At 39.2% G+C, this 24,821-nt stretch overlaps 2 protein-coding genes across 8 annotated transcripts in view; both read right to left on the reverse strand.

Annotated features, from left to right (window-relative positions):
• Positions 1-647: 647 nt before the first annotated feature.
• Positions 648-1,205, reverse strand: LOC104353719 (interferon kappa). Its single transcript, XM_009960404.1, has one exon. The coding sequence runs from the start codon at positions 1,203-1,205 to the stop codon at positions 648-650; it is 558 nt and encodes a 185-aa protein (XP_009958706.1).
• Positions 1,206-12,531: 11,326 nt separating this feature from the next.
• The window catches only part of TJP2 (tight junction protein 2), a 46,909-nt gene continuing 34,619 nt past the window's right edge, over positions 12,532-24,821 (reverse strand). For 4 of the 7 annotated variants that reach the window (XM_086478998.1, XM_086478997.1, XM_086478995.1 and 1 more), the window contains 13 exons: positions 23,911-24,061; positions 23,035-23,143; positions 22,127-22,337; positions 20,620-20,807; positions 19,467-19,562; positions 19,279-19,358; positions 17,993-18,203; positions 17,488-17,588; positions 16,571-16,783; positions 16,107-16,217; positions 14,881-15,219; positions 14,374-14,459; positions 12,532-12,700 (listed from right to left, as the gene is read on the reverse strand). In XM_086478998.1, the coding sequence (XP_086335124.1) occupies positions 12,532-12,700; positions 14,374-14,459; positions 14,881-15,219; positions 16,107-16,217; positions 16,571-16,783; positions 17,488-17,588; positions 17,993-18,203; positions 19,279-19,358; positions 19,467-19,562; positions 20,620-20,807; positions 22,127-22,337; positions 23,035-23,143; positions 23,911-24,061 (2,065 nt within the window). The remainder of the gene's footprint in view (positions 12,701-14,373; positions 14,460-14,880; positions 15,220-16,106; positions 16,218-16,570; positions 16,784-17,487; positions 17,589-17,992; positions 18,204-19,278; positions 19,359-19,466; positions 19,563-20,619; positions 20,808-22,126; positions 22,338-23,034; positions 23,144-23,910; positions 24,062-24,821) is intronic. The other 3 variants (XM_086478999.1, XM_086479000.1, XM_086479001.1) reach the window with 3 other exon arrangements.

Genomic DNA, 24,821 nt, shown 5'->3' on the forward strand with positions numbered 1-24,821 from the left:
TCATATTGCAATTGTTACTCAAGGCTATGTGGTTTGGAGGGGAAATTAATTGGAATACAAGGGCTACATGTTTCTGTGGGCCAATCTGTGAGCAAAGGGAAAGAAGCAGAAAAAAAGAAGTTACTGGAAAAGAGCATACAGACTTTGAAAGAATAATGAATAGTCTCAACCTAAGCCAGAACCACTTAAATAAACAATATGCTACTTTATTTTTGATGCAGTCTCAATCAGTACAAATCCAGCAATAACTTTAAGGTGAGGGATGTGTAGTCCATTCACACACATACGATTCTCTATATGCAGGTGAAATAGAGATGGAAAGTAGCAGCACATTTTCTCAGCAGAAAACGCCATAGGGTGACACTATTTGTCATAAGATTACAATCCCTCCCTATGGAGTAACCCTCACTGAAAAGTCATATAGATTAATTTATAGCTAGTGTAGACATCTTGCTTACCAAGCAAAAAATTTACTTAACACTGAATAATGCATTACATTTGCAAAAATAAATTTCAACAGCATCATTATTTAAATACAATCAAAATGAACTAGAACCACTGCCAGAAGATAGACCATAGAACAAATAATAAATATAAATATTTTTAAAGCTAAGTTATGTTAGGTCAAAATCTTTGTACCTTGGTTGTTAAGCTTCCTTGAGCTTCCTTACGACTTTATCAATCAATTGAAGACATCTCCTCATTTCTGCACGGCTGATCTCCCAGGAGCACAGGTTGTGTTGTTTGTCTTTAAGAAAACAGTCTATTTTTTGGAAGTACTTTTTCAGTTTCAGCCTGTTGACCTCTTTATTCTGAAAGTAGTTGGTCCTCTTCTTGATTACGCATGCCTCCAATTGCTCAATTTGCTGATAAAGTCCATTTTGGAATTGTTCTAAGGCTGTCCCATTCCAAGCAGCTAAAGTCACATTTTTGCTAAAGATATAGAAGATGTGTTGGAAGATCTCTTCAATGGCCACTTTGATAGTCTCTTTCTGCCTGGCCTTTAGAACCTGCTGAGGAAATCTGAAGGACGTTTTCTCTCTCAGACATTGTAGAGGAAACTTTTTGCCCATTTTGTCCAAAAGTTGCAGGCTGTTCTCGATCACTTTTCTTTGCTGTAAAGGAAGGTGATTACACTGAAGACTGGAGGTATTGGTGGTGCACAACAGCATGAGGCCAATTTGTACCAAGCCAAAAGTGTTCATGATAAAGAAAAGCTCTTAATGTTCCTCCTTTCCTGCATATAAATTCTGAGAGACAGGCTGGGATGCTTTGAAGGTCACTTGTAGGCCCTGTTTCTTCAAAATCTTGAAATTTAATTATTCTGCAGGAGAAGTTTTCTTTCATCATTTTTTTGGTTTTTAAGGTTTTCCCCCTTGTGTATGCTTTTGACACTTACCACTTTCATTTTCTGCTTTATGACTTCATTGTCTTTTTTTTTTTTTTTTTTTTTTTCCCACTTTCTTTTTATTTCAGCTGGATATCAGAACGTTATATACATCTTAGATTATCCATTCCCTCTCCCTCAAAAATTCTACAGGAAGTATAATGAGAATTTAAAATTAAAAGTTACAGAAATATCTTTTGTTTCTTAACATTTTAGCAGTGGAAGAACATGTTGAAATCAAATAACACTCTCAATGATGGGTCAGGGACCTGCTGAACACTACTGCCATCCTGTCTCTTCAATATGATTTATACTTCCAAAATTCAGTTAAGTTTTCTCTACCTATTTTCATTCAGGGAAAATGTTTTCTTTCTCCTCACCTTTCTTTCTCTTCACCATTTAGACTCAAGAGACAGATGTCATGTCATTAAAATATGTGTGTGTCTGTGTGTGTGTGTGTATATATATATATATATATATATACATATTTCAATTTGGATATGCAGTGATATACCTGTGTGTATTTTAATGCATACACACTGCTAATTAAATGAGGCCTTGATCTCACTTAGAGACTGTAAGTGCCATGCAAATATATTCATACGGGAACAGGTTAGTACTTGTACAAAATATTCTTTTTTTACCCCCAACTGAGCAATAATTAATATCAATGCCAGCAGAGTACAGGTCTCAATTCTGACGTTAAATGGGAAAAGAATGAATAGAGAAGACAAAAAAAATACTCTAAAATTCAGCCATTTGCTTTCCCTAGCCATATAATAGAGGAGGTTAGGAATATCACAGTACTTTGGGAAATCTGGCTTTTGTCTTCAGTTTTATTCTGATGAAAGCTAGTCTTAAACTCTCATTTTGCTGTCTCCCCAGCCTCCTGTGCAAACATATGTCATTGAAAAGGCAATTCTCTGCAGGTGATTATGTCTCGATGAACAGGTCAGATAAACTGGTTTTTTTTAGTCTGGGACCTGGCTCTTTATTTTTGTTCTGTTGTTGCACCCATTGCTATGTCATTGGCTTCGTTCCCACTCTGAGGAGATTTATGATACTATTTTAGGACTTCCTTTGTGTTCAGCACACAGGTATTTGGGAGGCTTTAAAAAGTCATAAATTAAAAGTTGAGCTCAATTATTCTTATGAGCAAGCTCCTTGGATGCCCTGATGTTGCTTAAGCAACCTTGGAGTGGATGTACTGCCAATGTGAGGAAAAAAATGAATCACATACCACTTACAACAGTATTAAATAAAATCAGTTAGAACAATCAGAGAGGGATATAAAATGCATAACATGGGACCAAGGCTTTCCACTTCGTGGGAAAATGACCAAGGAAATGTACCACTTTTGCAAAAATAGAGCAGTAGAAGGTAAACACATAATATATTACAATCATCATGAAATCAGTAAAAAATATATTTAGTTCAAGAAAAATATTAACTATTACTACATCTATTTCCATAAATTATACACAAGTATTTTTTTCCAAACTGCAGTCATTATATGAGCTTAATTCTTCTACTGATTTAAACTGGTAAACTTCTTCACATTCATTGTATCTCCCAAACACACAAGTTCTTTCCTTCCTCTTGCAAAATAATTTTTTACATTTTTCCCTCTCAGTGGAGAGCTGGAGATGCCATCCTGGGTGTCACAAACATTCGGAGCGGAAAAATAGAAGATGGTCGCTTCCAGATTGCTTACAAAGATAGAGCGGGTCCGGATGTTTTATTTTCTTGCCTGTGTTAACATATCAGTTGTTCACTTTTCCTCACCGAACAGTTACATTTGAGTTAGTCCATCAGGTTTTCAGGTTTTTTGGTTTTGTTTTGCTTTGCTTTTAATAACAACAAATCGTCCTTCCTCACTCACCCACTTTCTTGATTATTGCAGTGAACAAAGCAGAGTAGTAACATTGCATGTTTCAAGACACAGTCTCCCCTAATCATCTATCTTTATTGCTTAATTCAGAAACAAACAGTTCATTACAAGTAATGACTGGAAGAGGTAACTGAGTGATATGAAGCTGCAGCACAGACTGCTGTTTATTTCTCTGCCTGTGGTTGAAGCACAGACCACTCTAACCCAGAATGAAAAGATGAAACAAGTTTACAAAGCACAGCTGTATCTCCAAGCAGACCTAACAGATCATTTTTCTAGAAAGATTGTCTGATTTTCGATTCGATGCCCTTAAAAGGTCATCTAGCTGTATATGTATTCGTTACAGGAATATGAGAGTAGACCTAAACATATGTACAATTTTATGTCTTTCTAACACCTTTAAAATACTACGAATTGCTTCCCTAATTGAAGTTTTTATTTTATAATGCAATAGAGGAATGAAATGAATATCCACTGCCCCTTATGGCATGGGTTCTTTTATCTCAGGCACCACGGTAAGTGGTAAGCCTAAGTTCAGCCTATGCGTATACTGGCAAATGGAGCACTGTGAGGGAACATTCCTGAAAAATAGCATGCTTTTGGCCTCTGATAACTACCCCATGTTAAATCACTTCATAAACCTTGCATCAGCTTTCTCAAATCAAAATAACCAATTCCTTTCAATATTGCATCGACCTGAGCTATCTGTTTCTTTTCTCCTTTAATTCATTCAGAACACACTGATTTTAACAAGTCAACATGCCACAAAGGAGTCCAAATAGGTTCAGCCTGACACTGCCCATATTAAAAGAAATTTGTTTTTTCTCCAATATGCTTTCCACCACAGCTATAACTTGCCAGTCCTCTCCTTTACACATCTAAATTCTCTGTTACTTTTTTTTTTTTTTTTTTTTTTTAAGCAAAAACTTCAAATACAGGCAAGATTGGATTCTTTGCTCTTACCCTACGACCATGTGACTGGCCAGGTGCAAGCCTCATGCTGTGATGGACAAAGGCAGGAGCAGTCAAAAGTGTGCATGCACTGGTCAGAAATGGGATAGTACAGGTTTATCACTATAGCTGAAACCTCTCCACATGCATGGATAAAGCTAAGAAAGCTGCCATGAAGACGAATACCTTATTCAGTTTTAAATTATTAAAGCACAGTTAATTTAGCTTATATGCTACAATTTCATTTACAACCTCTATTACAGTCTGCATTAAGAAGTTAAGACCTAACTTAGCCATGTGACCTTCCTATCTCAGCAGACCATTTCTTGGGATCCTGTTGACCTGTCCCAATCCAAATAACTGTTTTATCTTATGCTGAGTAATTCACTGAAACCATTTGTGCAGTACATGCTTGCTTTTGCAAAGTACTGTTTCAAGAAGCACAATTTTACAAATAAGGGTATTAAATAATAATTTTAAAACCCCCTAAGTGCTACAAGTTCAGTTTACTGGAAAAGAAATTTAACACAACAGTCCTCAATGAAGTAGCAGCGAAGGGGTATTATCATAACTTACTTCACAGAAGCACAGGAGTAAAAAGAAAATTACTATTTCCATTTATCTCACTAAAGGTTTGTTACCTTAATTGTAAAACTGTGTAAAAACATTGTCTGGACCTTTTTTTCCTGCTTAAAAGGGAGCAGGACCTGCAGTCTTTTTTGTAGGGAACTAAATTATCTGGGAGTGTATTTACTTTCTTGTATTGACAAGCTGGAGATCAGCACACACTGGGGCTATTTTTTGCCCTCACCGAGGCTTTTACATCTGGTAATGTTAACCATCAAAACCACTGGGCATACACAGGTTCTTTGGATGTTTTCCTAGAAATATCATCACATGACTTATCATGATGAATGGGCATTTACTCTGAAAGAGTGCTCAGACTTTAAACTCTTGAATACACATGGAATTCATTTTTTAATAAGTGAATTCCTAAAGAATTACCAGACTATTCTGGGTGGCAGCTGCCTTCTTAAAATGTAGGATCTCTCACATTCATTTTGCAATGAGAAAAAGCACAGGTGCTCAAGCTGAAAATGCTTTTCAAACCCCCCTGTTTATCTCACAGAGACAGACATTTTCAAAAGATAGGTTTGCATGTGAATACTGATTTTTATGAAATCTAAGCACTATAAAGATAGCCTTGGAGGATACCATGGCAAAGTTGATAAAAACCACTTGAGCATGTAAAATTAAAAGGATAAAATTAAATGCATATAATCCTGAAAATAAGCATAAAGTATGGGGCAAATATATAAGGAAATGGGCAAATATGTGAGGCATTTGTAGTTTTATAATTACAGAGACAAGCAGCAGGAGGCAGCTCAGACCATTTTTTTTTTTGGCAGGTCAGGAGAGGCAGGGGTTAGTAGCGTGCATTCAAAGGCCAGGCTTGGATGTCTCCCTTCTCTGGCACCACAAGGGTAACCAACACAGGTCAGTGTTCCCTGAAGTAAAAGGTGCGAGGCAGCTGAGCGGGGTAGTCCGGTCCTGGAGGTGGAGGTCTGGGCTGGAGGAATAAGAAGAGACCAGTGCAGAGAGGCTGCTGGGCAGAAATAGCTGGGAGAGGAAAGGGAATGAGCTGCAGCTCACAGGCACCTTAAAGAGGCCATGCTCAGGAGATGAGGAGGTGAGCTCCCTTGGGGGGACTCGTGTCCCACTCTCCCCCAGCTGCCCCACTGCCCCAAGCCCTTCTCTAGCTAGCCTTCAGCACCTGACATGACCAGGGAGGTCTTGCCCAGGTGGCCGAGAAGCTTCAGGCGTAACCCAGGGACTACAAATAGCTTTCCCTCTGTATGCCCAATATAACTGGAAGCCTAGTTGTCTACTAGGTTGTAACCCCTTACCCTATGCTACCTGGAATCTTTTGTGTGGTCCCTCTGTTGATCTTGGTAAAATCCCCATTCTAGCATTGTCAAGAGCAGAGATTAGGGTACAGAAACCGAGGATAGTTGTCATTCTGGATTTCTGCAATCCCACAGTTAGTAAACTCCCTCCTTCAGGAATACACCCCCACACCCCCTGTGTATTCTTACACTCAACTTATGTAACCATCAAACAACCATGCAAGCATGAAACAAACATAGCTAAAATATACCAATGGTGCTCTTTGTAGGCAAATTCAATTTTACTGGCTTGGGAAAATTCAAGCTCACTACTACCCTGAAGTAGGTCATGGACCTTGGATCTGTTTTGGGATCAGTAGAACAGTAGGAGCAACCCTGAATACCATAGATCTTGGAGTTGTCTGGAACAAGCTAGTCAGGCTTGGACAACTGAGCAGCCAAACCATACAAAGGCAAGTGACCACTAAAGCTGTTTATCATTAGAACCGTGTTAAAACTCTCAGAGTAACTATCCAGCCTTTGCAAAAAGTGAAAAATATCCCAGAGGCTTTTACAAACAACACTGCTGCTGCTATTGCATATACTAAAATGCAAATTTTTGCCATTTCACAATAGGAGCAGTAAGGACTACGGGTTAAATCCAAAAAGTTGCAGTTCTGTCAAATTCGTATTTTGAATGGTGTCTTGAATGTATTTACAAAAATGGTGTCCTCCATACATACATACTATCTTGAATCAAGAAACCAAAGACAAGCTAACCGCTCCCATAACCCTCTAAATTAAAATTGTAACCAAGTCAAGTGATAACTTTTTAGGATTTTCGATATTTGAACACCCTTTTTAAAAGCACAGACCACAATCTATGCAATCTGCTTTGCATAAACAAGCTATTTTACTGCAATATATATAACTTGAAGTTTTATAAGCATCCACAGTGATTTCAAGGCAATTTCTAAAAAAGCCTTATACACTCTTAAGATGTTACATAAGGTTTTCTTCTGTTACTGCAATGCACACATCTGAAAATATAAAGATTGTTTTTAGGTTCTTGAGATGCAATCTAGACATTATGAAATTAACATTCATATCAAGTGTAATTCATCAGAATACACATCTCAGGCTACTATAAGGCTTTTGGAAGGGATAAAGTGGCATGTGTTGTCTACTAGGAAACAGAGCAAGCTCTTATCAAAAGTAAGAATCAGACAGGGCAGAATTTATTCCCTGCTAAGGTTTCTCCTTCCTTCTTTCAAATAGTTTTGTGGACCTTGGGATTATGTTACGTGCTGAGCCCCAGTACCTAAAAAATCAACACTACCTGCTGTGATGTCTCTTGGCATTCTGAACCTTCCAAGGCAGCATAAGCACGCTGTTTGCATGACTAGCCTCTGATCTCTGGCTGGTTATAAGAAGTTAAGTGTTTGCAGGTGGCTATCCAGTTACACCAGCTATTTTAGCTTTTTAATGTGAGTTATAACAAACATGTCAAATTGAAATAGGGCAAACTTAGGTTTTGTTTTCCTGTAACAGTACCACAACAGATAAACACGATTTTCTTTTTAACACTAAACACCCACATCCCTCTTTTTAAGCGATGCAACAAGCTCAAGGAGGTTTTAAATGTCTTCATTTTGTCTGCAAAATAGTATGAGCAGTTATTAAAATAAAGCCTAATTTAAATAAACATTCCACTGTCTTGAAAAGTAGGTGGAGTTCAGGTTTTCCCTGAATGTTTTAGTATCTTTGAGACAGCAGAGGCCTTTGGAAGTCCACTGCTATAGTGAGTCTAGATTATTTATGATTTCTTAATCTGTTTGGCTAGCCCAGGTAAATGAGTTGTATGCTAAGGAGGTCCAGAAAGATTTGGAATCGTTACTGGGATCTGGTGGAGATCACACAGCTAGAATGCAGTCTTTTAGCTCAGCATTAGACTGTTTTATAATTTATTTTTAAGCCATCATTTCTTGAAGCCACAAAAAAGTATCAATCCACAGATAAAATGCTGCTGACACATGCCTAGAATAAGTATGTGTGGTTAGACACAGGGCAAAGAAAAACCCAAACCCAAACCAAATTCCACAACTTGCTTGACAAAAGCATCCTGCATCCACACAGTTCATATTTCTGCTTCTGACCAGTCTTCATGACAGTTAGATCAGAAGTCAACACAATCTTGTATAGGCAGTAGTTGCAGGTAAGCAATGACAGAGTGCACAAATATGCAAGTGTTAAATTTCCTAGAAAGAAGAAACATTTATGAAAGTCAGTAATTGGATAACCTAATTAGTAGAAAGGTGGGTAGAGTCAAGTGTTGTGGCAAAACAAAGTCAAGTTTCTGTGAAGTCACTGGCTTTGAATCTTGAAGGAGCTGCCATGTTACAGTTCATCACCTGACCTTTCTTAACCCTTTTATTTTGGTGAATTTGGTATTTTAGAGCAACTGCTGAGATAAAAATGTCCTTGAAAATATGTATACTCTGAAAGGGCTTAGATTTTCTTGGTCTGATTTCGACACAGAAAAGGATATAGAGAGAATTTAAATACCTGGCTACAAGGCTCTGGTAGTCTGAGGGCCATAATAACATTCACCAAATACTTGTGAAAATGCTACTGCTTTTTCTGAGCTGTTGGGCTGTCACAGTTGGGCTGCTAGGCTTGGCAGCATCTTACTATAATGCCCCTGCACCAAGTTTCATACCCTGGAATTATCCAAGGTTGAAATCCCCTGGTAAAACTACTGCCTACAAACACGTTCAGGGGGAACCAGCAAAGAAAATTCAGTGCCAGTTACAGAAGTGCAATTCCATTGTTTGAGTTTTTTATAGCAGCAGTGAACTTACGCATGTCAAACAGCACAAGAATGGGGCAGGGTCATAAAAAAAAAAAAAGTTTGACTCTATTGAAGAGAAGTCATAAATGGTAACTGCTAACGAGTACAAAAGCCACTAAAATAGGACAACAAAAACCCACCTATTTTGTCTTCAGCATTACGTGGGGGAAGAGAGAAAGCTGGTCATTCCAAGACAAGAGTCTGTTCTGTGGATGCTGAGATTTAAGTTTCCCTTGGGACTCAGAGGGAAAGAACGGTATATTAGCCACAGTGCATAGACTTTCAGCACCCTACAGAGTACTGAGACATTCTTCTAGAGTTCAGACACCCCAATACTGCAATGAGAATGAAAGCTGAACATTTCTCTTTTAAATTCCATGGATAGACTGTGAAGGAGTAGTACTTTTTCTGCATTACATGGCACCTTAAAAAGTCTTCTGAAGTGAGAGAATCAACATCTATCCCTAAAAATTGGTTGAGCAAAATAAAGCCACAGTACCAGGATTGTTTACATACTAGATTACAGACTCAGGAAACTGGCTGGGAGGAACAGCTCAATCTTTGCTTCTGATTTGTTCCATCATCACCTTGGAGTCAACCCACCCCTCTACCACCTCTGGACCACTCCTTCTCTGTAGGGAAAGAACAAAAAGAAAGAAGATGCAATCCCATATTATTTTCTTTCACTCCTACACCAAAGAAAGCACAAGCTTCCATGAACAGATGAGCTTCACATCAACACATAGTTTTGTGTGTCACCTACGCTGCAGACCTGCTCTGAAAGTGTATTTCCCGATGTTTGTAGAGCTGCTCCACAGCAAGCAAGGTATTAAGTCACAGCAGCTTGACTGGGAAGCACTACATTTCAACAGATGCTTCCCTCTAGATTTCCAGAAAGATTCAAGTGCACTGAGAATTCTGTTTGAAATTATGAAAATAAACAAAAGTATACTTTCTAATACTATTTGATGACTGTGATGAAGGGTAGGGGACCCACATACTGAACACCAAGGAAAAAAAAAAGCCACAGAATAATTACCCACTAAATAAGGCCTGTCAATGAAATGAGTAAGTCGAGGATCTTGGGTTGTGGTGAGTAAAATCACACCAAAGAACTGACGGATCACAATGCTTATTTTAGCTTTCTTATTACACAACCAAACTATAAACTACACTAACAGGCAGCACTTTATCATTTCAAAGATAAGAGGTGTGGTACTGAACTACATATGAACCCATATCTAAAAACATATAGCTAGAACAGAAAAAGTTTTAATGCTAACACATTCTCTCTCTATGAATATAAAACGCCTTAATGAAAGTACTATCTTTATAAATATTTTATATTGATATATTTTTATATTATCTATTTTAATATATTCTATATAGTTCTATATAGTATTTTGCGATAATTCTATTCTATGTATTTATTTTATATTTAATATCTCTATCGATGATCTGGATGAGGAGACTCAGTGCTCCCTCAGTAAGTTTGCAGATGACACTAAATTGGGTGGGAGTGTTGGTCTGCCCGAGGGCAGGAAGGCTCTGCAGAGGGATCTGGACAGGCTGGATCGATGAGCCAAGGCCAACGCTATGAGGTTCAACAAGGCCAAGTGCCGGGTCCTGCACTTGGGTCACAACAACCCCACGCAGCGCTACAGGCTTGGGGGTGAGTGGCTGGAAAGCTGCCCGGCAGAAAAGGACCTGGGGGTGCTGGTTGACAGCCGGGTGAACATGAGCCAGCAGTGTGCCCAGGTGGCCAAGAAGGCCAACAGGGTCCTGGCCTGTATCAGAAATGGTGTGGCCAGCAGGAGTAGGGGAGTGATCGTGTCCCTGTACTGGGCACTGGTGAGGCCGCACCTCGAATTCCTGTGTTGGGGCACTCACTGCAAGAAAGACCCTGAGGTGCTCCTGGAGCGTGTCCAGAGAAGGGCAACGAAGCTGGTGAAGGGTCTGGAGAACAGGTCTTGTGAGGAGCAGCTGAGGGAAGTGGGGTTGTTTAGTCTGGAGGAGACTGAGGGGAGACCTTATCGCCCTCTACAATTACCTGAAAGGAGGTTGTAGCGAGGTGGGGGTTGGCCTCGCAGGTCACAAGCAACAGGATGAGAGGAAATGGCCTCAGGTTGTGCCAGGGGAAGTTTAGATTGGACATTAGGAAAAATTTCTTCAGTAGAAGGGTTGTCAAGCATTGGAAGAGGCTGCCCAGGGAAGTGGTGGAGTCGTCATCCCTGGAGGTGTTCAAAAAACGTGTAGATGTGTCACTCTGGGACATGGTTTAGAGGTGAACTTGGCAGCGTTAGGTTAACAGTTGGATTCGATGATCTTAAAGGTCTTTTCCAACCTAAACGATTCTATCCCATGATTCTAATCCATGTTGAACATCACAGGTTTCCTCATCTGAGATGCATCTATTCCTTTGTTTCAACAAAAATATTCTACCTTTTATAAGAGAGCATAAGAAAACCAATTTTCTCATTGCATAACCAAAAATAAATTTCTCTACGACTCTTTCAAGAATTTTTATTCTATATATCAGATTTAAGGACAAGGAGCAGGAATCGTGAGGCAGAAGTTAGTACTCCAAAAGGTAAGTCTCTTGCAGTAAAGGAAGTCCATAGTTCTGCATACTTAGTTTTCTTTTAAATCACAAAGAATTTCAAAATGTTTGGAACACTGGGAAGCAATGTCAACAGTGACGTTTCCCAGTTACTTGAACAGCAGGAGATGAGACCCTGAATTGAACAGTGTACTGCTACAAGTATACTCATGAAAGTCAGAGACTCTAGAAGGTTTTTCTTTTGAAAAATAAGATACACAAGGTTTGTCTAGAATATATCCTTTATTATTTCCTGTCTGTGTAAATTTAATACATGACTGAATTTCAACACCATTTTCTCTGTTTAAGCACATCCTGGTCTTTTCCAACAACCCAGTCAATTGCACCTTTTTAATGTACAGTCAGTATTTATGAAATATTGCATATGAATCTATGAACTTAGAAAAATAACATGCAAGGGAAATTGTTACCATGAAACTGATAAAAAAAAAAGAGAAAGGTAAACTAGTCAATCCCCTTTTAGTATGTTATGGCTTTGCACCAAGTATCAGATGTCAAAACAGTTTAAGATGCTTCTTGTCAAAGGCACTTACTGTTCTTCAAATACACTTTCATATTTAGTTCTATTGCATTAAGAAGTGTATCTCTGGGATCATACTTTCATAACACAGCAGAACAGTCCAAAAAGGCAGCATTAATACAAGGGAAAAACAGGGTTTTATGTTAAAATATTACAATACCAAGAATTAACAAAAACTTTCAGGATTTGGTCCTTATAAAACAGGCAACAGCATTCAGGCAATAGTGATTTCTTTTCTTAGATGCTAATAAAATAATATCCCCAAAAATGAACTCTTCCAGTTCCAGCATATAGATATGTCTAAGTTGAGTAGCGTACCTTCTAACACCACCCCCAACAAATATACAGCTTTTCCAGACTAACTACCGCTCCACTTTGGCCGTGGAGAGCTCAAAAGAGCATTATATATGCACATACTAGCAAGCCTACAATTCTGTGTCCCTGTATCTGGACGGCTGTCCATAATACCCCTTCTTAGAGTGGTCTGATAGCTGCCGACGGTACTCCTCCTCCTCCTCTGCATCGCTGCCGTAACTGCCACGGTTCTCTACGTAAGGTCTAATAGGAGGTTTCTGGGGTTCTGGAGGTCTGGAGCTAACACAGCAAGACATGGAAAGAGACACACATAATTCTTACTTCCACTCTGAAAAGCTGAAAAATAATTATAGTTAGTATTGGCTTTATGGCCATGTACAACCTAGAAGGGCACACAGAGAAAATGAAACCCCTTATAGCCCACAAACGACTGCATGGCCAAAGCCTATCTGGAGAGGCATCTTATTTCCATCAAGCTCGAGCCTGATGTTCAGATTGGATCTACTCAACCTACCAGGAAAAATGAGAAATTTAAAATCATTAAACATCACCACCACCCCCCCCACCCCCCCACCCCCCCCCCCCCCCCCGAGCTTTAAAGAACTTTATTCCCTGAGCAGAGGGGGTTTCGGCCACTGCTGCTACCCCAATTGATATTTTCCTCAACTATTTTTGCACCACATTCTTTCTATGCCTGCTGCTTCTTTTGCATCCCCAGTTTCCTGTCCCAAAGCCTGAAGACTTCCTAGGTGACATTTCTTAAATTGATAGCCTCCTCTCCTCACTCAAGGCTCTCACTAGGGCTCTTATCTTAAAAGTGGGCAGAATAACCCAACACATTTTTATACATTATGGTGCCATCCATTTACTGTGACTAAGCAGATATATAGAAATAAAATCTGCCAAGGCAGGGCATTTCCTTAAGTTTCAAAAGCCATGATTTTTACAATCCACACTGTACAAAAACAAGATGTTATCTTCCTTCTGTATCGCCCCAGTGCTTAAACACTGCCTCTGGGGCAATCACTAGCATTCCTGTAAAAAGGGAACAGCACCGATCTCTGTAGGTAAAGCAAACACTCTGCAAATGTGGTTGAAGATTACTTTTCCCTACTTCTAAAAACTTCCAAGGCTACATTAAAAACGTATGCTTTTCTGAACCCACCAAGAAAACCTGAAAATAATCACTTCATGTTTTCCATTTTTGCAGATTAGGTACTATGACATCAAAGGATTTGATTCACTAGGAAAAAAAGTCCCATTTCTATCAGCTATTACTAAGAGGCAAGAAAAACTTAAAATCCTGCTGAGCAGGAAACAAAATCCATCATACACTGTTAGCTCTTGCACAGGTGACTGCTCAAGTCATAGAAATATGCAGTGCATAGGGTAAGATGACACAACAGCGAACCCGTCCAGAACTCACTGAATTTAACGAAGATACTACTTTCATGAGACTTGACGGGTGACCTCAGGCAAGTTTCAGCCTCAGTCTCCCTACCCACAGTATATATACCTCAGTAACTGAATAAGCGTTTAGGTAATGTAAGTGTTATTAAGTAATTAAAACAGCAATTATTTTTAGGACAGACTAAGAGCCATTAACCGTCTAGCACAGGAAGAATGGACATCAGAGACCATGAATGCAGAGAAGCTTCTCAGTAATACTGACTGGGGCAAAAAAATGGTTCTGCAAGTATTTCAGCAGAAGAATACAGTGTTTCTTCCTAAGCAACTCAAATGCTATGAATGAACTAAAAGAAAAAAAATATCCTGAAAAACAAGAGTTCACTGAAGTTTTGTCCTACCTTACAGTAATCTTTGAGGCACAAAACCAAAGCAACATACCGAGGCAGGATTATTTGTATGAATAAAACCTGGCAAGATCAGTTTTTCTCCTGCTGGTGAAGCAAACAATCAAGACAGAATGCTTTAAACTGGATACACCTTACCTCATAGGCTGGGGCCAGTTCTGTTCCGACTTCTGTGTTTTGACAGGGACAGCATAAATATCCGGGTGCTTCTGGGCTATTTCAAGCTTTAAAAGAAAGTAGGAGAAAATGTTTTTTAAGTCTATCCATTAAGGATCCTAGACTGTAGATTTAGCAAGTCACAGCTACATCTGAAACAATCAAAGCATAAATTGATAACCGATCTTACTCATATTTTTACAATCATACAATCCTTTGCTAGAGTAGTAATTCAAAGTGCACGTTAAAACAATAGATTGCCAAAGGCAACAGATTATTAGAAGGCAGCTTTCTGTAGCTACAATAGGAAGCCTTAAAATATGTCCTCCTTTCACATCCAAATCCACACAATAGTATGTCCATATGTGTGGTTTCCCAAACTTCTCCCTCCAGGAGCAACACAATGCAAGGGCGTGATTTTTATTTTCAGGATGCAAGCTGTTCTCTATGTGGGAAAGCACAGCAGGGGGAAAATGTATCTCTTCATACCCTGGCATTCTGGGCCTCTTGTAGCTCTTGCATTCTTTGCATCCTCGCTTTATGATCCATCTCCTCAAATATTTTTACTTTCCGCAATACAGATTTCGGAGTATTTTCTTGTTCACTTCCTTCCTCTTCCAACTTTGCCTCCTCCTCCTCCTCTGCAGGTGGGACTGCTGGCTGTGAGTTTCTCAGGATGGGACGCCCAAAGGCAGGTTTCACAGAAACAGGTGGTGGTGCTGCTTTAGCTGATGCAGTTGAAGTCTCACTGCTGACAGCAATGTTACTTGACTTGGAGTCATAGTTCTTGGGGAAGTCATAGAGATCCTCTTTGTTTTGTAACTTTCCCTGTAAGTATAAAACATGCAAACGAAGTTTACATCAGCAACTTCATAATTTTAATTTCAAATGAAGGCTTTAATCTGAAATTAATCATTTTGTCTATGTATTTAACAGTGTCACCCTTCATCTGAAGTAACACTTGAAAGATACTTGTTTGTCCCATTTGTTAAGGATTAGCAATGTGTGTTAGTGGACAGCACAGAGAAAACTGACCTCCCAAATGCTCTGTCAGTACTGCCTAATATAGAGTATCACTACCAGTTTAGAGTTTAGACGTGTGCAGGACCCAAGTCTGTTTTCTATTCCATCTTTATTTTCCTTACACATGTCCTGCTCTGCCCAATCTCCATTATCAACACATACTTGAATATATTTTGCAGGCATGCAGTATGTGAGAGCACCCACCCTCATAAAGAAAGGACTTTGGGGTCAGGGGAAATCAGGAATTGCTAAAATAGAATTTGGTGTCCAAACACCGTAATTTTTTTCCCAAGCAAGGGTTGAATCAACAGTTAACATCAATTTCTAGTGATGGAGACTGATTTCAGAGGTGGCAGATTCTGGTTTTGTGCAAAAAAACCCAAAAGAGTAACGGCCATCAGATGCACTTTTCCTGATGATTAGCCTGTATTTGCTCTTGCTGAGTCTTTCCATTTGTTAGCAGACACAAAAAGGAGTCTACTTTCTTACTCCATATAAAGATCACATGTATTTGAAGAGAACTGTTATCCTTTAAGTTTCCTCCCTGCTTGATGCTGCAACACCTTCAGTCATTCCTTCTTTCTAGACTTACAGTGTTTTCTAGTGATTCTTCTTGCTCTTCCTAACGTGCTATGATGAAGAGTTCTCCAGAAAGAGGAACTCTGTATTCAGATTTGTTTTTACAATTTTACCTTAGGTGGTTCAGGCTTGAATGCTGGAGGTGGGCTCGGTTCCCTAAGGATCTCCCTGCTACCAGCTTTTCTCAACTGAGCCCTTGGTTCTGGACTAAATTTTTTTAAACTCTGTGAAAGAAAATAAGAGATAAAAATCACTGAAGTATCGAGTAACTCAATCATTTTTTCTCTCCCTCAAGTTTACTATTTTGGGAATAGTAACAACGAGTCAAATGACTGTCAGCAACGTGACCACAACCACTGCAGATGTAATTACCAAGTTCAAGGTGATGAGACAGGAAACCTACAGAATCAGGCAGAAAAGCAGAGCTATTATTATTTTTGCTCTACACAATGTAGCTCTAAAACATGATCAGAGGTAAGATAAAGCTGCAGCTTAAAAACCTCTCATTTTTAAGCCATACATACAGGGCTTTCAAAAAGTCCAAAGTACTGTCTTGTTGAAAATCCAATCATCTCACCTCCTCATGATGCACAGGTTCAGAGGACCGGCCAACAGATGAAATCCTTGGTTCATCTAAGGGCTCATCAAGTTCATTGTCAGTGTATGCACCTCCTTCTCCATCTGTATCCTCTAGGTCACTGATCAGCCGACTGTCACAACTCAAATAGTCAGCACCCATTGCAGTGAGGTAAGACATACGATCATCTGCATCATCTTCCATGCCATCCATCTAGAGAAAAGTCAGTAAGAATTAAGGAACAAAGATTAAATATAGAATCATTAGATTGGAAAAGACCTCTAAGATCACCAAGTCCAATCATCAACCCAACGTGCCCACGCCCATTAAACCATGCCCCAAAGTGCCACACCTACACGTTTTTTGAACACCTCCAGGGACGGTGACTCCACCGCTTCCCTGGGCAGCCTGTGCCAATGTTAGACCACTCTTTCCGTAAAGAAATTTTTCCTAATGTCCAATCTAAACCTCTCCAGGCACAACTTGAGGCCATTTCCTCTCATCCTATCACTTGTTACCTGGGAGAAAAGACCTACCCCCATCTCACTACAACCTCCTTTCAGGTAGTTTAATATAAGAATTAAATTTAATTATGAGAATTAGAGTCTAGTTAGGTCCCAACATCGCGCCAACCACCTCCAGAACTGAAATAAACTCTAACGCAGAATCATAAAGGAAAGCCCTCTAAAAGTTCATCCGTCCTCACCATTCTTCCCTACCCACAGCATTAATGATGAAACCTCCAAAGTATAACAGAAAGAACAATAATAATTTTTTTTTTGTCACCAAGACAGACATCAATTGCCTACTTGTCTAACCTATTCAGCACTGGCAAACAAAATTTTGAACAATTTTTACTGGCAATGGGTATCTTGAGAGGTCTGAATAGTTTAGTACAGTACGAACTGAATGCTTACCTTTCCTTCTGATACCCATACTGCTTCTCCTTGCTGTTGTTGAATTGTATCTTTCAGACTACCATACCAGCTATCATTGGCTGAATTCAAATTGATGGTGGCTGTAAAAATTGAAGGAAACAGTATATATACACAGCATGCACTGTGATCCTTTATCCAGTTTTTGCTGTTTAACACTTTTTGGTTTAGTTATGTTAAACATCCATTTAATTTAGATCACCGACAGAAGCATAGTATTTTCATTTTATTGTTCATCCATTCCCGAAGCTTTTTAAATCACTTATCTTTCAATGACAGTATATCAATTTCTTTTGTATCAGAATCTAGCAGAACAAGGAACTTTGAAAAATGTTAAGGAAGGGATTGCTCATGACCATACCTTCACACCTTTTAAGTTCCAGTCTGCATGAGTTAAAATGCAGAGCAGTAGGTGGATGTCTCAAGACTCACAGAGTCACATCCACTACCCTCTCGGCAAGCAGGTTAGACACACATTCTTCCTTACCTGTAAAGAGGTGGGAACAAGTTTTCTTCAGTTTGTTTGCTTGCTCATAAAGTTTTCTTGAGCTCTTGTTAGATGTGGAACATAGCCTTTGTCTCATGGTTTTCACTCCCTGCTTACTGTCCGGGTTAAAGAAGACCACAATTGGAAACCACTGGGTATAATTTAGCAGGTCCACTGCTTTAGGAGTCACATCCAACAGAGCATGTTTATCCTGTTAACAAGAAAACCCAGTCAGCATGCTGCTTGTGGGGAACAAGAGGAAGTGGTTGGTGGTTAGACATGGTATCCTAGGAAAACCAGGATATTTTTGTCCAAATAAGACCACAACTTGTTGGATTTTTTCCCACAGTTTTATCACACTCAGAAGCCACAGTGGGCAGCCGCCTTCTTTCAGCTCCACTCTTCTGAGCAGCTTTTGCCTGAATGTCCACATACTTATGTTAACTAACTCTCATGTTAAATAAAATGCACCTATTCCACCTTTTTTTTTTTTTTTAAATAGGTAGTGAAAGTTAACAAGCTTTTCTCTCTACCTGCCCCTACCACAGCTTTCACTAGCACAACTGTTTTGGGTGCTATCTGTGAGCTTTTATCTACACTTACCAGCTGAGGCAAATCTTTTTTCATTTAATATATTCCTTCTTTGCTACTCCTAGTGCAAAGATGAATGGGATTTTCAAATGTGTGCTTCAGCAGGGCCTGAGCTGTAAACAGACTTCTGTGTGACATTCTAACCCCCCTGGCATGGATTTTATTTGGCTCAGGGCAGTAAGCTACAGAGTACATTCTTTTTGCCTAAGAATTTTAGGCTTCTTGATTTACACCTATTTACTTGATCTCTAAACAGTATTATAAAGAGTTAACGCAGACTCAGTAGATGCCATTTAGCTACCATAGTCACTTCCTGTTGAGTTCAATAGTAGCAACTCTGAAGCAATCAACACAATCTTTCTGATGACAGTAAGAGCAAGCAGACTACTGCACAACAGTAAAGCCTCCACAGCAAATTCAGAAAGTGTACAGTAAAACACAGATGCCCCTCTGTGCAACTTTCGGATGGACTAAGGAAGGAGAATTTAATTTCTAGTATCAGGTTCACCCACCCACTTGGAGGACAGCTATCAAAATTATAAAAATTGTTGTTGAACAATTTCGAAACAGCCCTATGATTAAGCCAAATCTGCTTATTGTAGACGCAGATACACTGAAGATTTGAGGACTCCGGAAGCACACAAATCACACCAACATGCCTTTCAGTGTAAGCAACTCTCAGAGAAATACTCTACCTGCTCAATGATTTGCCTCACAGTGTTCAAGCGCACCACCCCCGTTGACTTCTCCGAACCAGCGTCTCTGGGTTCTGTTTCTGCAAAGACAACATTTTAGCACGTCTAGAGTGCCCAGGCAGCTGTGATTATTACGTTATCCACTTTCTCAGTTAAGGAGTGATAAGGCAGCTAGGAGGACAACTTACTTGCTGTCTGGTACAGGTGAGGCAAATCATTTGACAACTTCTCCATAGCAACATCTGCAATAGGGCCAAAAATCACCACAGGTCTCTTAAAACCAGCTGCAAGAAAAATATTTGGAGAAAAGATAAGTCTGATAAGAGTGGTTTTATATATAACTGAAGTGTCACAGACAAGATCCCCAATTACTAGGCAAGGTTATGAGTAAGTTGAAGGTATTAAAAAATATCTAAAAAAAAATTCTCAAAAGTTTGTGCAACAGTGTAACTCATACAGAAAGCTACTTTTATCAGCTGAGAAAGCAAAAGAGACTGTTTCAATTTAACAGCTTCTTTATTCTTTCTAATGAAGATGTATTGAGAGGATTCTACATTCCGTAAAAAAAAACAAGTCTTCAGTAATCTTTCCATCCAGCAAGACAGCATGAACCTTGACCCAGTGGGTTTTGTGTAAATGAAGATACAAATACTAACGCAAAACTCCCTTAAGCTTATGCCAAAACAAGGGAAAACCCGGTCCTCATAAGTTAATGGGGGAATGGCATTCTATTGCTCAGTCTTCATCTTCACATCTGGGAGCTCCTTTAAAATACTACTTACTATTTGTTTTGTTCCATAATACTGAGATGTGCGAATAGCCTGAACATTATCCTGACTTCCCAACATCACTAGTAATATAGCTAGTTTAGAGTCAGAGACGGAGCACATCAATCTTGATTACATTTGGACAATCTGTTGAAAATACTTGTGTTTTATTTGCTCTCAGGGTAATGTTACAGTGGTATTTATGTCCAAGCTAAAGATTGTGATTGACTTCAGGCCTATGGATTGTACTTTCAGAGCTAGTCAAGAGGAAGCTGAGGAAACAAGAAAACCCTGCTTGTTTCTTCCTTTTTTCATTTTAAACCTTGAAATTGGCACATGTAATTTGGAGGCAAAGGAGAACAGGAGCAATTTATAAACATAAAAAGCTTTTTTCTTAGAGCAGTTAATAGCACCCAGAAATCTGCATTCCGAGAAAACATCATCCCTTCCTGTTGCTCAAATTTAACACTGAACTCAAGTTGTTTGAAATCACTTATTTAGCTGACCAATCATTTGGACACTAAACCACCAGCCAGTAATAAATGGGCAGCTGGCTCAGAGCAGTCTCACTTACCCTCACGCAACTGAACTCGCTCATAAGCTGGGAATTTTGTGCTCACAGATACAATAGCTGTCAGATCTTCACGACTCTTCCTCAGATTCTTCTTCGCTCCAGATCGCTGGCCACGTGTTCTCCAGAAGTCTGCCCTATCGCTTGAGCCATCTTTTGGGGCATTTTGAACACTGGCCATCTGCTCAGCTCTGACAGAGAAAGTACAGAGTTCACTTATAGAGAAGTAGTCAAAGAGGGCAAAGGCTCTTTCTCTGAAGAACATCAGATTTTGATTTTGCAATACCTAATTTGCCAGATAAACAGCCATCAGCAGAGGAAAGAATAGAGAAGTCCAGGTTCTTTTGCCTTGGAGCAAACATAGGGTCAGAACCATGTTCTGACTTGCTACAGCTGTGCAGGAATGAGTTCTCAGGTCTTAAACTGGTAACTCACACAAGCATAAATAAAAGAATGCAACCACAAAGAGGCGGTGAGAGGGTGCAACTTAGCACTGAATGCCTATGAGATTACCGTCACTGTTCTCTTCTGCATTAGGCCTTATAAGTTAAGTCACTACAGCACAGAAACAGGCTGACTTGGTCAGGTCAGTTAACAGTAAGGACAAAACATACTAACCAGGAAAGAGGCAGAGGAGTCACATAAGAAGGCTATCTCAGGAACTTCTGTACAACGCAATTGTGAGCTTTTTTCCTCCATCTTAAAATCACAACCATGCTCAAGAACTTAAAAGCTACAGTCTTAAAATGACCTGATTTTTTTCCTGATGAATTTTAATACTTTTACTTATTGTGCACACTTGAATACTTATTATTACCTCACAGGAATTTTGACTGGGAAAGCTATTTAAGCAATAAAACATTGCCGTGGTTCACTCAGTATTTTACACAAAAATAAGGACTACAGCTACCAAGAAATATTAGCCTTGGAATAGATTCTTGAAACATTTTCCGTAAAACTATGAAAAAGAAATTCAAGCACTGAAGTTATTTTAAAAGCTTAATTATCAGAGTATTCTTGCACACACAGTCATGAGCTTCCTAAGGTGCAGGGGTCTGGGTTTTTTTTTTTTATTCTGTTTTGGGTGGTTTTTTGTTTGTTTGCTTGGTTTGATTTGATTTAGGGGCTGGGGAAGGAGAAGGCAGCAGGGAAGGGGAAGCCAAAAAAGTCAAAAATAGGACCCTCCACCCATTTTCTAGAAGAGGTACTGAAGTACCTAGTGGTCAAAGCTTGGTTGATTGCTGAGACAGGAGCTCTACGTCTGTGTTGCAAACACCTGATCAAGTATGTAGGTAACACTATCCTCTCTTATCTTGTCTCCACATGATGGTTCTAAAACCTAGTTTTACAGGCACAATTGTTGTGAAAGTAAAGACAAAACAATTTATCCATTCTTGCAAGGGGAAAAACAAAAGGAAGAACAGTATGACATGGGAAGCAAAAATAACTTGGAAAAAAATATATCAATCTGACTTCTAACAATGGGTAGGAAGACAGGATGCCATCTTACCTGCTCTTATTTGGAATGAGGCCCTTTTCCAGTTCATTTCCAATTCTCACAGCCAGCCAGTTTCCCAGTTTGCCATCATACAGTGTATCAACTACTCTAAAGATCTCCCCTCTGGTGAACGCTAAGCTCTGTGGTGACTCTTTTTCGCACTCAAAGTGGCTCCTGATGAAGAATGAATCTCCTCTGCCACATGCCATGATGTCTCTGTACACTAAAACAGGAACTCCCTTTTAGTTTATATTTTTATACACTTAAAAGAAAGATTAAGCTGTCATTCTAAAGACTAGTTTTGAAATTCTTCCCCTCCACTCAAAAAGATACAAAAACTCAGCCTTTCACATCCATTACAACTCCCTCCCCTCACCTTATCAAGAGAGTTCTGTACTTGTACAGCCCTTACAGCTCTGAGGGAACAAGGTACTTGCACCTTCCCAAAGCAAAAGGGAACTATGGTACTTCAATATCATGGCAGCCTATGTCTCCAACAGGAAAGCAAGCGGCTTTGCTTGCTCCTTAACGGTTCATCAATAAAACTGTTTATTTGCTGCTGACTGAATCCTTTATGACTGCCAAGACACAGCAGAAAAGCAATGCTAACAGCAGATCTTGAGCCAGCTGTTACAGACAGAAAAGCAGAATGAACAAGCAGTACATTGCCACTCTTCAGGAGAAGAAGAGATGCTATTTGCCAATAATGAAAGAGATGGGGAAGTACTCTGAAAAACACATCGCACATGCACATCTGTATTACCCTTGTGGTATGGAATATGGCTATCTTCTAAACCACTGGAAAGCAGGGTAACTAAAATGCTACCAAGAATAAGCACAGGAGAGATTATTTACTGTTCCTTTGACAAAACAGCTAAAAAGCTTCATGGATATACACACGTTTTGTTCAAAGCACCTACCTTCATATTTGCTTTGAGCCAAAATTGTCACTGTTTCACCTTTGGGAATTTCTAAGAGATACAAAACAGCATCTTCCCGAACAATGCCTCTGAAGTCTTGAGTGTTCACCTAGGTACCAAAAGAAAAAAAAAAAAATCATCACCTCAAAAATCAATAATAAAAGGAATAACCAAAGATTTTTGTTTCATCTAAAACGTCATAAATATTCTCCTCCCTTACTATACTTTTTTTTTTTTTAAAGTCAATATGGATGTCTGTTGCCATAAGAAACATTTTATTCCAGTCATTAACAGTAATCTTTCTGAAATAACAAGGTCCTGGATGTGCACTGCTAGATTGTTTCTTCTATTTTAACAGGCTTCAAAAGGCCTTGAAAAGCAAGGCCATCACAAGAGAAAAAGAGGCAGAAGAGAAAATTACATTAGTCTCCTATTCAAATTTTCAGGGGAAAAAAGGAGAACGTAAGAGGACAAAATGGCATAGATTATATAATTCAGAAACCGTAAATATAAATTACTGTTACCTGAGGAAACTGGAGAAAGATGAGAGAAGAAAAATATACTGGCCTCAATTTTTTCCCCTCCAAGGCTAGGAAGAAGCACTGTTCAGAAAGTTTATTATCCCATCTCAGGGAACTTTTCTTGATTAATATTTCTCTTACCTACCTCTTCCACAGAATCTTAAACAAACTAAAGCTTGATATACAATTCTCCTTCAAAAATGCATTTCAGTGAGATCCCTCCACCACACATACACATTTCCAAAGCAGTAACTTGACTTCCTAAGATCATAATTTCTTCCCCATTTCCACTAAGAAGCAAAACAAAAAATACAAAAGCGATTTGCATTTCAGGGACACATACTTATACTCATACCTTAAGAATCTGATCTCCTTCCTGCAGACCCTCCTGATCAGCTGAGGTGCCTTCTTGAATTCCAGCAATAAATATCCCTACATCATTTCCACCAGCCAGTCGTAGACCGACGCTGTCCCCTTTCTTGAATCTCACCATTTTTGTATTAGGACTACGGATTTACAGGCAGGAAAAGGAAGTAAGGCCAGATGTTCAGCATATGACAATAACAGGCTGTCCAGAGAAAAAAAACTGAAACCCTTTCAACAAAATCATAGTAATAATATTCTTAGCTCCTTTCTTTTACTATATAGGCTGTTTTTACCCAGGTCACACTTCAGCAAGGGAAGGAAGCAGAGAATTTGCTTTTTTCATAGGGAAACTGAACTAGGAAACGTGACTAAGTGCTATACACAGTCTTGACTGTGCAGGAGAACAGTTCCATGTTCTTGAAGTCCCAAAATAGTTCCCTATGTATTGGATCCTCTCTCAGATGAGCAGCTGTTTTTTTTGCAAAAACAGTCTGAGTTATTAGTAATCATGTTCATTGTTTTTTCCTCTACATGCTTGAGAACTGCCATATGAATTAAATTTGTACCTAATTTCATTGTAGTTTAACAAGTTTGTTAGACAGAAGTCTTCGAGCTTTCTTGCAATGAGAAATAGTTTCAAGTATACTCTACTGGTATGTTAACAAGGCCTTGCATATTGCAGTGAGAGAGGCTACTGGACTAGGTTCAGCTTTTTCACTGTCAGAAAAGCTGTATGCCTGAGTGACCTTCCAACACAGAGGACAGTACTTATCTGTCAGCCTTTCTGAGTAATACCCTAAGCCTGTATTATAAACTCCCCTTCACCAAAATAATCACTTGATTAATTTGTACATCAATGACAACATATGCAGGGTCCAACACAGAAAAGACCTGACAAGG

This window comes from Leptosomus discolor, chromosome Z, assembly GCF_034619465.1.
Source record: "Leptosomus discolor isolate bLepDis1 chromosome Z, bLepDis1.hap2, whole genome shotgun sequence".
NCBI classification, from domain to species: Eukaryota; Metazoa; Chordata; class Aves; order Leptosomiformes; family Leptosomidae; genus Leptosomus; species Leptosomus discolor.